This window comes from Bos mutus, chromosome 19 (assembly GCF_027580195.1).
Source record: "Bos mutus isolate GX-2022 chromosome 19, NWIPB_WYAK_1.1, whole genome shotgun sequence".
NCBI classification, from domain to species: domain Eukaryota; kingdom Metazoa; phylum Chordata; class Mammalia; order Artiodactyla; family Bovidae; genus Bos; species Bos mutus.
Genome location: NC_091635.1, coordinates 39,132,961 through 39,146,739, shown reverse-complemented (window position 1 = coordinate 39,146,739; position 13,779 = coordinate 39,132,961). Strand labels below are relative to the sequence as shown.

General features: G+C 57.2%; 1 protein-coding gene across 1 annotated transcript in view; it reads right to left on the bottom strand.

The window, feature by feature from the left end:
- Window positions 1-667: 667 nt before the first annotated feature.
- Window positions 668-13,779, bottom strand: part of RTN4RL1 (reticulon 4 receptor like 1) — a 74,572-nt gene continuing 61,460 nt past the window's right edge. Inside the window, exon 2 of the mRNA XM_070390249.1 lies at window positions 668-3,758. Coding sequence (XP_070246350.1) covers window positions 2,431-3,758 — 1,328 coding nt within the window. The 3' untranslated portion in view covers window positions 668-2,430. The remainder of the gene's footprint in view (window positions 3,759-13,779) is intronic.

Genomic DNA, 13,779 nt, shown 5'->3' with positions numbered 1-13,779 from the left:
AGGCAGACCACTGGGAGCAAACGCAGATAATTTGTTCTGCCGCCACCAGACTCCCTTTAGGGCACATTTCCAGCCCTGTAATTAGGAGGATTTGTCCAGGCCTGGAAACACAGCCTCTTTCTTCTATTTGGGGAAACTCACTCCTTTCTTCAAAGCCAGGGAGGTGGGTGCAGCCTCCAGACCCCACACACATCCACTATTCCATAAGTCAGTCTCTGGCTTCCTGGAACACCCTCTGGGTCCTGGGAACTGGCAGTTCCCTTCCAACTACCCCCCAGAGCCCACTTAAGAATCGACAGCTCAGCTGCTGCGGGTGAAGCTCTTAGGAACAGGCCAGGAGTGATCCAGGGCCAGCCTGCTCTGGGGACAGCCACAGAAATGGTGCCGACCCAGTGCAGCCAGAGCATGGGAAGTAAGTCGCATCCTGTGTCAGAGAGCGAAGAACCGAGAACGTGTGCGTGCATGCATGTGTGTGTGTGTGTGCAGGCACACGTGTCCCAGTGAGTCAGTGTGCCCCTGCTTCAAACAGCACCTCCCACCGACAAACGTGCTTGTGTTTTCAGAGCTGAGCCTAACCAGGCTCGCCCACCCCCACGAAAGCCTGGGATCTGCCACTCCTTTAGGAATGCGGGGTTAAGAATTGAGAAACAGGGTTCTTTCCAAGAGAATTTTATTATTATTATTATTTTTCTCTCTTAATTGGATTCAATGTTTCTTGCACCTGACACACAGCTTCTCTGGTGGGGAATTCGGGTTTGTGCAAAGCCAAAAACAATTGCTCCCGCTCGGACCCCAGCCAGCAGCATGGCTGACCTTGACTTGAGCCCCCCTCCCCTGTCTCTGGGCTTTCCTGCTCCCTTCCCTGCACATCCCCACTTCTGACCCCTGAGTCTGGCCACCCCCCTGAACTCTCCCTGTCCCCGGGGCACCTTCAAAGGGTCCAGGAGGGATGGGGCCTCCGTAATGAAAAGTGCCTGAGATGGTTCTTGAAATGCCCTCTTTGTTCCCCTTCTGCTAAGGCCGCCTGATGCCACCCTCCTGCCACCCTACCCAGGACCTTTGCTGGGACGCCCACCAAAGAGCCTCAAGGAAAAATTCAGCAGCTGAGCCATGCTGGAGGCCTGGGCTCATGCCCAGAGTCTCCCTGGCCTGTCCAGACTGTTGCTGGCAAAGCCCTAGGCTGACGACACTGCCCAGCCTGTTGGACTAACACTGTGAATGCTGCCTCGCCTGCCGGCCTAAGAAACCCAAATCGCCTTCCTGCCCCTTCTCCTTCCAGCCCCTTCCCAGAGCCTGGCTCCCTGATGTCCAACAAGCTGCTTCTAGCTTCTCACCCTGATGCCAATTGCTGCTGTACTGGGAGTGATAGGGTGCGCTGGGGTGGCAGACGGTCTTATGTTGCATATAAAAACATGGTGATGTTCTAAATATCTAAGAATATTGGTCCCCTGAAGTGATTCTTATGGCATCCCCTTCTCTCTGACCCTCCCCACTGCCCTTTGGCCCCAGGCTCGGGAAAAGCCCAGGTTACGCGGGGACTACCGTTGCCAGGTTGGGATTCTAGACAAAAATCCTAGAACTCCTTTCTTGCTAGAAATCACCAATACAACCCTTAGTTCCGCAGATATAGTTTTCCATATAGTTTATAAACATGATGAGACATACAGTTAGGTAAGGGACTAGGGAAAGGACCTGTGCATTTGTGTATATATATGTAGAGAGTGTGTATATATATATAAGTGGACATAGTTATAAAACTGCACCTCCTGTGAGAACCCCATTGCACATGATGAAGTTCTGAATTTCAGCCTCTGATGATCTTGCCTTTGGTAATTGGTTCTTGGAGCCCAGCAGCTGGGCCTGGTCTGCCAGGGTTGCCTGAGACATCAGGAATGAGAGGCATTACCCCCAAAGGAGGGACTGAAGGTGGCACATGGTTGGATTCAGGGCAGGGTGACTAAGTGGCCTCAGGCAAGAGCCAAAGTGCCACCTGCTCACGTGCCCCCACATAGCTGGCGGGCCCAGCCTCTCATCTGTTCGCTGAGTCCTGCTTCCTCCAGGGTGGCGGGGCCCCTTCAGACATCTCCAAATGACCAGGATTCCACAGAGCTCAGCTCCCATGGGGCACTGTCCCATTGTTGCTAATGAAGGATTCACCTTGAGGCTTTAACTGCCTTGCTGGGTGGATGCTGTCCATGGTTGCTCGGCGAGGGGGCTGGCTGGGAACAGCTGGGTGGGATGCACTAAACCCCCCTCTGCTTGGGGCTGTACACTTTGGGTTTATAATCCACTGGCCAGGGCCCAGACAGCAGCCGAAGCCTCTACCAGCCTTTGCCTGAAACCCAGCAGATCCTCCACTTGTAAAAATAGAAAAGAAATCCTGTTCCTTGGTGGACATGTAGCAGTGCTGGGTGCTGGCACCCCGCTTCCTCAGCGGAGAGTGACCACCAGCCCCAGTATCCAGGCCAGGAGCGAGGCCCTCAGGGAGGTGCCCAAGGAGGCCTGCTGCACCCCGCTGGGGGCACGGATGGGGGTCCTTCGGGCACACTTGCCCTTCCTCTTGGGCCGTGATGTGGGCATGAAGTCAAAGCTGAACTTGTGCTGGTAGTCAGGGGCGTAGTCCTGCAGCTCGGGGGCCTGCTTCCCGGAGCCCGCCTTCGAGACCTGGTTGCGATTCCTATGGCTGGTGCAGTTCTTGCCCGGCTTCTTGGAGCCTGACCGAGAGCCGGGCAGATGGCCGTGTGGGTGGCCCTTGTCCCTGGCAGGGCCGTGGTGGGGTGGGTGGTGCTCCTTGCGGGCGGCCCTGTCGGTGGTGGTGAGCGTGTGCGACTTGATCTGGTGCGGGGACGCCGGCCCCGAGCAGTTCCGGAAGTCCTCGGCCCTCAGCAGCTTCAGGTCCTGGCCGTGCAGACGCTCAGGGGACACGCAGGGGACCGCCGAGCTGGAGCCCCGGAACCTCTGCAGCCATTCCCACAGGGAGCGTGCCCGGCAGCCACAGTCCCAGGCGTTCCCGTTGAGGCGGAGGAACTCCAGGGCCCCCAGGGGTGCCAGGCAGTCACCTGGCAGCTCAGAGAGACTGTTGTTGAAGAGGAAGAGGGTGGTCAGCCTGCGGAGGTCGTGGAAAGCCTTGTGATGGACCCACTGCAGCTGGTTCTCATGCAGCAGCAGCCGGTCCAGATTCACCAGGCCCCGGAAGGTGTCCTGGCCCAGGCTCCACAGCTTGTTGCCGTGGAGAAACAGGTGGCTGAGGTTGACCAGGTCCACAAAGATGTCATCCTGGAGGTACTCGATGTGGTTGTCCTGCAGATAGAGGTACTGCAGGCTGTGCAGGCCGCCAAAGATGCCGGCCGGCAGGGCGCTGAGCCCACACTTATAGAGGTAGAGGGCGTGGAGCTTCACCAGGCCCTGGAAGGTCTCAGGGGCCAGCGTCCGCAGCTGCCGGTTGTCGCCAAGGTCTAGCTCCTCCAGGTGCACGAAGCCCTGGAAGGTGTTGGGGTCGATGAAGGTGATGTTGTTGGAGTAGATCCACAGGGTGACCATGGCGGGGCTGAAGTGGCCCTGCCGGAGGAGGGTGATGTGGTTGTTCTGCAGGAAGATGCGCTCGCTGTCCTCCGGGATGCCCTCGGGGATGGCGGCGAAGTTGTGCGCCTGGCAGCTGACTGTCATGGGTGCGGGGTAGCACACGCAGTCCCGCGGGCAGCCGCTGCCCAGAGGCAGCTCCCCGGCCAGCAGCAGCAGCAGCAGTTCCACACAGCACCCTGGAGGGGAGAGAGAGAGCACAGCCAGGTCACAGGGGGCTGCCCGGGACGTGGGAGACGGTCAGAGAAGCCGAGCTCCACGGGTATGTGAGCCTCCTTGGTCACCGGGGCTCTGTCCTCGTCTTAGCCACACAGCGATCTGGGGTCTGGGGTCATAGCCCCCTGACTCCTGATGGCTTCCCATGCCCTGGCGCCCCATCTCTTCTGGGGGTTTCTATTCCAGCCTGGGTTGTGAGGTGCGTTGGTGTAGAGGCTGCGGTCCCCCTACATCTGGCGGACTTCTTTAGCCCCACCCTGCAAAGCCCTAGCCCCGCCCACAGCTTCTGAGCCCCGCCCCCTTAGGCCCTGTCATCCTGGCTAGGATTGGGGTCACAGCCCGTGGACTCAGCAGCCAGCCTCGGGGGTCCTGTCCCCCTGGGGTCTCAGCTCTGCCACTTACTTGCCTTTATCTGCATGAGCAGATAGTGGGGCAGGCTCCTGTTCTAACAAAGTAAATATCTCATATGGGCTCCTGAAGAGTCTTTTTATTTCAATTATTCCCAATAACAAACAAAGCGAGCAGGCATGTCACCAAAGTTTTATCTTGAAAGATTTCTCATTTACAGTGCCTTCCACGTCCTCAAGCATGCATCATCCCCCATGACTTAAGATTCCTCATTTCTAAGTAATAATAGTTTTTCTCTGCAAAGGACACGTGTGTGTATGCGTGTGTGAGAGAGAGAGAGAGAGGGAGAGACAGAGAGAGAGGAGGACTGTGGGAGGCACCAGGACTGATGGTTCTGGGGTCCTAGGAGTAGCCAGAGAGAGACTGCCCCTCACTACGGTCCACTGTCTGGTCCCTCCCCTCTCCCCAGCTCTCTGGAGATCCCAGGCTACCACTGCAAATCAGGCCTTGCCTCTCGATTGTCCAGAGCATTTCCTCTGTAGCTTCTCTCTAATTGGGCATTAATTAGGCATTCGTTAATGGATCCTTAAAATAATTTATTTTCGGATGTGTCCAGCCTGTGGTCGGATAACAGCCACGCACTCATTATCACAGCAGCCTCATTATGGATGATCGTCATTACCTGCCTTTTTCCAGGGTCGCAGCTGCCCCGGGCAGCCTGGCAGACACGCCAGTGTTGTGGGGACCGGCTCTAGGCCTGTAGACCCCCACCCTGCAGGGCCAGGCCGTCATCTCGTTCCTGCTGGGGTTGGCTTCCTGATCCTTCCCTTCCAGCTTGGCTGATCACAGGCCTCTGGGGAGAGCTGGGTGCCTGGGGCAGCTCGGCTGGTTCTTCCGGCTGCCAGCTGTACCCAGAGCATATTGGATGAGAGAACTAACCCTCCCGGCCACTCTCAGGCGGGCCCCTACTCCCGGTCTCGGGCCGGCCGCTGCCCTAGAGCTGCCTGCCCGGGCTCCAGCGGACCTCACCACCCCTGCCACCCTCTCTTTCCTCCCAGAAACGGCGTCGTAAATAAGCGACAGCTCCCAGCTGTTGGGAGTTATGGGTTCCCAGAGAGTGGCAGCTGCTTCCTGTCCCCCTGTAATCACCCGGCTTCAACAACGTTTCCAACACAGAAAAATCATCGCACATAATTCGGTTTCTGCATAATTGTGTTGGGTTGCGATTTCAGAGCAATTATGACCTCGGCAGTTGTGGCGATGGTGGCAGAGCAGCTGTGAGTTCCCATTCTGGGCTGGGCCACGCTCTCTGTGGCCCCTGCCCCGCTTCAGTCATCACCACCATTGAACAGTCATCACCACCATTGAACAGTCTGCAGCCCCAGCCCCAGGCAGGGGGTCCTTTTGAGCCGCAGTTTCCCCGTGTGTAACAAGAGTAGGAGAGGATCGCTAGGCCAGCACTCCCTGAGTGGAGTCTGACCTCCAGGTCTGGCCAGGGGGCCCCAGCCCTTCAGGAGGAGACTCTGCAGTGGGAGGACCCCCTAGGAGCCTGGCCCCCAAACCCAGGCTGACTCTCAGGGAGCCTGCCCACTGCCTTGAGCCTCCAACACCAGGGCTGGGAGGAGGGCCCAGCAAATACCGGTTGCATCTTCCACACAGCCCACCACCCCATCTCCCCTTGCTCATCTCTGCTCCTCCTCCCGGCCCAGATGGCCCTGGGGAGGCGCCCTCGCCCTGGCACCATGAGGGAGCCCAGGGTCCCCTTCCTAGCTCAGGGACATTCAGGGTGCTCACTGTGCTGAAGAGGACAGGGCCACAAAAGACCCCCACCCCCACCCCCTGGGGTCCTGCAAAGACAAGGCACTTCCTTCCTTTAAGTCAGGCAGGGAGCGTGGCCCGCAGTGGGAGCAGGCTGAGCCCTGGCAGGCTCAGTGTTAATACCGCCGACATTTGTGCAGCTTACAGAGTTTACAGAGTGCTCTGCTCACATTCCTCAGAGCCTCAGAACCACCCTGTGTGGTGTGGGGGTGAGGGAGGAGGTTTCCTGCCCCCTGACCTGGGGTGGGGCAGACAGCCCTTCTGCCTGCTGCTGTGGCTCTGTCTTTGAAAGGCTGTGGGTGGGGATTTTCTGAAGTCATCCTCAGAGAAGCTGGGGGTGCTCCATAAAAGCCACACCCCTCCCTTAGGCAGGTGCCCCTGGCTGGAGGTGTTGGGGTACAGGGGAAGCCAGGCAAAGACCCTGGTTTGGGTAAAGGAGCCAAAAGTCCAAAAATCTAGGTGTGGCCTTAGCGGTCAGCATATGAACACATTTTGGCAGGTGGGAGCGGTCAGATATCGTGGGTGGGGGAAGGAGTATAAAGGTGGCACTCAGGGCAGGAGCCTGAGAGGGGCTGTTCCCCTGAGAGGGGCCCAGGAGGAGGCAGGGACCCCAGGCGATGCTTAGAGCTGCTCTCCATCCTCGGGTACTATTGAGATGCCAGGGGACCCAGGCCAGTGACCACTGCTCCCTACCACTGGGCACTGCAGTGGGTCTCAACTGAGTCTGCTTCTCCAACCTGGAAGCTGGTTCCATCTCCAAGGCCTTGGACCAGCTCTCCCAGCCTACCCCGCCTCCTCTGCCTGAGCCAGCATGTGCCCTGGTCATGGATCATCACCCTGCCTATTTCTTCCCAGGGAGGCTGGCACTGCTTCGCCACAGCTCCTCCTGTGCCCCCGTGCCCGCTCTGTGTGGCCCATGGGAGCCCCGACCCACTGATTACTGATTAATGTACTAACAATGACACTGGTGCCTTTGCTGTGCATTTTAAGATTGCAAATTAGCATGGATACAAGTCTCCGTGGAGGAGCCTTATGCTTCCTCCCATCAGCTTCCTTGCCATGTCCTGGGGAACAAGGAGGTCACTCTACCTGAGTGGGCTGGAGAAAGTAAGGTGCAGACTCAAACTCTGGACTTCCTCTGGCTCTCATCCTCCACTGTCTCCTCTCCTGCTCCCCCTTCCTCCCCCTGCTCTCCGCCTACTCCAGGGGCATCCACCTGATCGTCTACTCGGCTGCTCCCAGACCTCCTGGCCTCCCACACACAGATTTGCAGCCTCATTCATTCCTTCCTCCATTCAACACTTGTCGCCAAAGTCTTGGAGTATGCAGAGTGCCAGGGTAGGGAGGGGCCTGGGAAGAACTTGGCAGGTGGGTTCAATTCCTGGGTTGGGAAGATGCCCCTGGAAAAGGAAACAGCAACCCACTCCAGTATTCTTGCCTGGAGAATCCCATGGAGAGTCAGACACGACTGAGTGACTGAGCACACACACACAGCAGATGGGGGTCTCAATACCAGACTGTCCAGCAGGTGCCAGGCCCAGAGTAGGCGCCTTGGTGTGTGATGGGAAAGGCACTTGCTGCCTTGTGCCACTTCCTCCATGAAGTCTTCTTGCTCCCCTGCCAGCACAAAGGGTGTGCAGAAAAGGAGAGCCATTACTGTCTTCAAGTCCCGTGTGTGTGTGTATGTGTGTGTGTGTGAGTGCGCGCTCAGTTGTGTCTGACTCTTTGCGGCCGTGTCTGACTCTTTGCGGCCCCATGGACTGTAGCCCACCAGGCTTCTTTGTCCATAGAATTTTCCAGGCAAGAATATCAGAGTAGGTTGCCATTTCCTACTCCAGGGGATCTTCCTGACCCAGGGATCAAATCCTCATCTCTTGCATCTCCTGCGTTGGCAGGTGGATTCTTTACCACTGTGCCACCTGAGAAGCCAGTCTTCATGTCTTCTTTGCCTCAAATCCCCAAATCCCTCACCTGCTGAGCAGGGACCTGTGAGGATCTGGGTGAGTAGCCTGGGCTTGGGCAGGCCCCTCACCCAGACTCAGCAGCCCATTCATAAGCTGTGCCTATGAAAATTTCCATAGGGGCTGGACCTCTTGGGCTGGGTGGAAAGGGCATTCCAGGCAGAGGACAGCACGTGCCAAAGTACTGAGGTGGGGAAGTAGGCAGCAGGCCCTATCTTACCGCAGCCCTTCTCTTAGCCTCTAAGTAGCCTGAACTCCCTATGAGGCTGTAACTACAGCTTAAGCTGGGTAAGGGCTACCCAGGGCTGGGGAAGCCAGTGAGCTCCCACTGGGACCAGCACCACTGATAGGGCCCCTGCTCCTGTCTCAGGGGCCCTGCAGCTTCCCTTCCCCCAGAACGGGAAGGGAGCTAACCAAACGGGACCCAACCCTGTACCAGAACCGAGTAGCAGGTTCCTTACATGGTATCCTCCTGCTACCCCACAGGTGGGAGGCACAGAGGGGAGGGGCCGGCCAAGGCCACACCGCTGGTGAGCAGGACAGCGAGGGCATCCTCGTCTGAGGCCTGGTCTGCCCTCCCTGGCCCCAAGGTCTCGGGCGTCACTCTGGCCTGAGTCTGGTGCCTGCCCTTCCCCACACCCATGCAGGGTGCCAGCCCAGTGGGCTGATATCCCCTGGAGCCACCAGGCAGCTCCGTGGGGCTCTGGAGGCTTAGAGACCGGTCAGCCGTGTGGTCAGTCCTCCTGCTTCTGCAGCCTGCCCCCCCTGCCCGGGGCTCAGCTCCTGGCCCCGCTGCTGCCCCAGCCTGGCCTGGCGCTCCTCTCTAAGCCAATCGATGCTAACGGGATGGCTCTGTTGCCAATAACGGCCTCAGGCCAAGCCTCCTGTGCTCACAGAGTGACTGGCGCCTCCAGCCACACGGCACTGCCCCTCTGTGCCACACCCAAACCCAGGTCACTTCTGGAGACAAAGAAGCCAGCCGGGGCGGAGCTGGGTTTCCCTGCTCTTGTCCTTTCCATGCCGGGCACATCCTGTCTCCAGCCTTCTGCACGCACCGTCCACTCTGCTGGAAGCTTGCCCCAGGACACCTGCAGGGTTCCTGCCCTCACCTCTCCGTTCAAGCCCCTCCCCATGTCACCTGCTCAGGGAAGCCTTCCCCAGCAGCCTTTGAAAATATTTGTTTATTTATTTAGGGGCTTCCCTGGTGGCTCAGACAGTAAAGAATCTGACTGCAATGCAGGAGACCTGGGATGGGAAGATCCCCTGGAGAAGGGCATGGCAACCCACTCCAGTATTCTTGTCTGGAGAATCCCATGGACAGAGGAGCCTGGTGGGCTACAGTCTATGGGGTGGCAAAGAGCTGGACACAGCTGAGTGACTAACACTTTCAATCCATTTATATTTTTGGCCGCACCACTCGGCTCGTGGGATCTTAGTTCCCCAACCAGGGATGGAACCCAGGCCCTCAGCAGTGGGAGCACAGAGTCCTAACCACTGGACTGCTTGGGAATTCCCCCCCCCCCGCAGCCTATTTTAAATGACCCCTTCCCTGTTTTACTTTTCCCCGTAACATTTCTTCTTTCCTAATAAATTCCCGTCACTTTTTAATTGATGTTATTTTCTGTCTTCCCTCACTTGAGGGGCAGTTCCATGAGGAGTGATCTTGTCTAGTGTTCCCTGCTGTGCCCTCAGGGCCTAGAACAGTGCCCGACACACAGTAGGTACTCAGGAAGAAAACTCTAGGCCCAGAGCCTGGCTCATAGTGAAGTGAAGTCCTCAGTCATGTCCGACTCTTTGCGACCCTATGGGCTGTAGCCCATCAGGCTCCTCCGTCCATGGGATTCTCCAGGCAAGAATATTGGAGTGGGCTGCCATTTCCTTCTCCAGGGGATCTTCCCAACCCAGGGATGGAACCCAGGTCTCCCGCATTGCAGGCAGACGCTTTAACCTCTGAGCCACCAGGGAAGCCATAGTAGGTGCTCAATAAACATAGTGGTCTTGATTAGTGCACAGGCCTCCGTGGTGAGCAGAGACTCAGCTGTGGCTCTCTTTCAAGGGGCCCTTGGCCAGCACGGAGGTGACAGAGGAGGACTTGGGGAGGGAGGGGACACGCCGGGCCTGCCTGGGGCCTGGGGCAGGCGACCAGCACAGGTTTGTCCGGGACTCAGGAGTTTCCCAGGACACAGGACTTTTAGTGCTAATATCTGAAAGTCCCAAACAAATCTCAGTCAACCTATCTGGGGGCCAGGAGTGCCATGGCCCCCCCAAAAAACTTCTGGCCACAGGATGAGGGGCGAGTAAACAGGCAGGCATGAGGCACGATCGTTCTTCAGACCCACACCTCAGGCCCTGTGGCTGCAGCCTGGGGGCTAGACAGAGCCTGTGTGTGTGTGAGTGTCTGCACATCTACATGTATGTTTATCTATGTGTGTGGACATGGCCGTGTGCACATACCTGCGTGCCCGCATGTGAATATTTCAGCACACCTTTGTCTCTGGAGACCATCGAGGGGGCTGGCCACCCAGCCCTTTCATCCTGACCGTTCCTGAACTCCACCCCAGGGAGGGGGCAGGGCCCTCTTCCAAGGAGAGGCACGCCCGCCCGTGACATCCCCGTCTTATCTCAGCGCCCACTCTGGCTTTGCCTATAGCTCCTGCTCTCCTCCTGACACGCTGAATTATGTACCCACTCCAAGCCCCTCCAGCACACCAGGATCACTCTCAGCTGGGAAGTGGGCGGCACCTTATTGGAATAACCTTTCAGCTTTCATCTGCTGCAGCTAGTCCCCCGAGCGGGCCTGGCCGGGAACGCCGTGCTAATTGGGCCGCCAAGCTCTCAGGAGGCCTTGTTGGAGCAAACTCAGCCTCCTCTCTCCTCTGCCTAACCGTGTTTATCACCTCCTCACTGCGGGGGTCCCTGAGTGGGATGGAGAGGTGAGGGGCTACACTGGAGGCCGGCACAGGCAGCTCTGTGTCCATGAACTGCCTGGGCCTGGGACCAGTCCCAAAGGCAGCACGTTTCATCTGGACAAGCTCAGACAGGCCACCAAACCTCTGCAGCCTCAGTTTCTCAGTCCGGGAATGGGGACTTAGAGCACCTGCCTTCTTGGGTGTTGGCAGCACTCACTGAGGCTGTGCTCTGAACTGGTACCCAGACCGGCTGCAGGGCGGGGCATCCCCAAGGCTGAGGGCTGGGCATCCCCAAGGCTGAGGGCTGCATTACCGTTACCGCTACTCCATCAGAGGAAGCCGCTGCCTCCCCGCCCCCTACCCCGTGGACCCTGGCTTTCACCCCACCCACCCTGGCGCTCCCAGACCCCAGAGGCCTGGCAGAGGGACCTGATGGATTAGATTCCAAGTCAGGGCTCAACCTCAAGTTCCTGCCAGGCCTTTGCTGCCCCAGGGCATAGCAGGTCGGGGGTGGGGGTGGGGCCGCGGGGCGGGGCGGGGGACGAGGTCTTGAGCTTTGTACTTGGCTCTCTCTCCCAGTCCATCCCCCGACACATGACCAGCTCTCTGCACAAAGCCCTGGTCATATGAGCTCTATCTTCACTTTGCAAAGCTGCCCTGGGGCTTATAATATGTGTTCACTGCTACTCAAATTTGCTTCCCAGTCTGTGGGCCCCAGAACCCGGGCTGTGGCCTCCAGGACTCCAAGGCTGAGGACAAGGGCCTCTGAAAGCCAGCCCTTCCCAGGGGCTTCAGAGAAGGCTCTGTGCCCTGTCTCCTCCATCTGGAACCAATTGTCTGTCCCCACAAACCCCAGAAAACTGTAGGCCCACATGCAACCAGACAGGCCCCCTGACACCCTTATGGTGTGATAACTGGGGCTGGGAACCTCTGCAGGGTTGGGACAGTCCTCAGGGGGCAAGTGTCCATTGAGATGCCTTCCTAGGGGGCTCCTGAAGGCGTGTGAGAGAAGGGAGTTGCGGGGGTTGCTCTACCAATCCCTGGAGGAAAACAGATGGAACCCAGCCTTTGAGAAGCAGGTGCAGAGCTCTCCACCAAGACCCCTCATTCTGAGTCCCTGGAGCAGCCACTCCTTCCTTGCTGTTTGTGAAAGGCCTTCAGAACTCACGTCCTATTTATCGATCACCCCTTTCTGAATCTGCCTTCCAGTTCTTTCATTCATGTGAGGAACAGCTCCGTGCTTGGTGCTACAACAGTAAGAGACGTAACTCCTTCCCTCGTGGAGCTTACAGTCTAGGGGGAGATGATTTAAACAACCAGAGACGCCCAAACTGACAGAGCGGTAGGCACTGGGGACACAGGAAGGGGGTTTAAGACAGATGAATGAATGAATGGCCTCTCTGAGGAGCGGTTGACACTTGGGTTGACACCTAATATTAAGAAGGAGCTGAAGAACAGCTTTCCAGGCAGTGGGAACTACAGGTGAATAGGTCCTGGGGCAGAACTGAACTTGGTGTGGATGAGAGGGACGTGTGATGGGGTCAAAAATGGCTTTAAAAGGCTCAGTCAAGAGTTTAGTTCTGGGACTTCCCTGGAGGCACCGTGGATAAGAATCCACCTGCCAATGCAAGGGACATGGGTTCCATCCCTGGTCGGGGAAGATCCCACAGGCTGCGAAGCAACCAAGTCTGCATGCCACAGCTATTGAGCCTGTGCTCCAGGGCCTGGGAACTGCAAGTAGTGAAGCCTGTGTAACCTAGAGCCTGTGCACCACTGAAGCCTGTGCGCCTACAGCCACGTTCCGAAACAAGCCACGTTCCGGCCACTGCAAGGAGAGGCCCACACTTGTCGCAACCAGAGGAAGCCGGCCACAGCAATGAAGACCCCGCACAGCCATAAATAAACAGACTTTGGATCTGATTCTGTTTCTGGCAGGAAACCGAAGTACTAGCAACCTGATCAGATTTGGGGGGAGCATGGATTTGTGGGACCAAGAAGGGAGGCAGCGAGGCCTACGGCTGTCATCCACGAGAGACACGGAGGATTCAGAAGGGGTAGGGGCCATGGAGACAGACAGCAGTGGACAGGCTGAGAAACATCTGGGTTGCAGAACTGACGGACATACGGATGGACCGTTGTAAGGGAGACAGGAGGCTGCAGAGCGTAAGAGTACAGCAAGATGGGAGGAGCCTAGGAAAACAGGTGTTGGGGCCGTGAAGAGCTCCGCCTAGGATGAACAAAGTCATAAATCTTACAGAGTTGTACAAAACTGAAGCCCAGAGGTGAGAAGCACACTTGGGAGGCACCAGCATAGAGATGGTATTTCCATCCATGGGAATGGATGAGGTCACCTCTGAGAGTCAAGAGAGAAGTTAGAGTCAAGACTTCCCTGGCGGTCCAGTGGGTTAAGACACTGCACTTCCAACACAAAGGGTGTGGGTTCAATCCCTGGTCAGGGAAGTTCCACATGATGCATGGCACAGCCAAAAAAAAAAAAAAAAAGAGAGAGAGAGAGAGAGTGTGAGAAGATAAAGGATTGCGGACTCTGGCAACACAGCAATTCTTAAGGTGTGTAAAGGAGAAGGATGGGCAATGAGGTCAGAGGAAAGCCTGGAAAGTGTGGCATGACCAAAGCCAAGAGTGTTTTGAGAAGGAAGGAGGAATTAGTCGTGATGAGAGTGGCTGAGAGTTTCCTTGAGGACTGGAGAGTGTATTTGACAATGTGGAGGTAATGGGTGATGCTGGAAAGTTCGTTGCTGGTAGAAAGGAGGGGCAGAAGGCATGTGGGAGTGGGATGAAGAGTGAATGGGAGCTGAGGAGGGGAGACAGCACTGTATCAGTCAGGACAGGCTGGGGCACGCTGATGTGACCAGGGACCCAGAATCTCCACGGCCACAGCAACAAAGACTGGCTTCTTGCTCAGGCAGGGCAGCTGCCGTTCTGCTCAG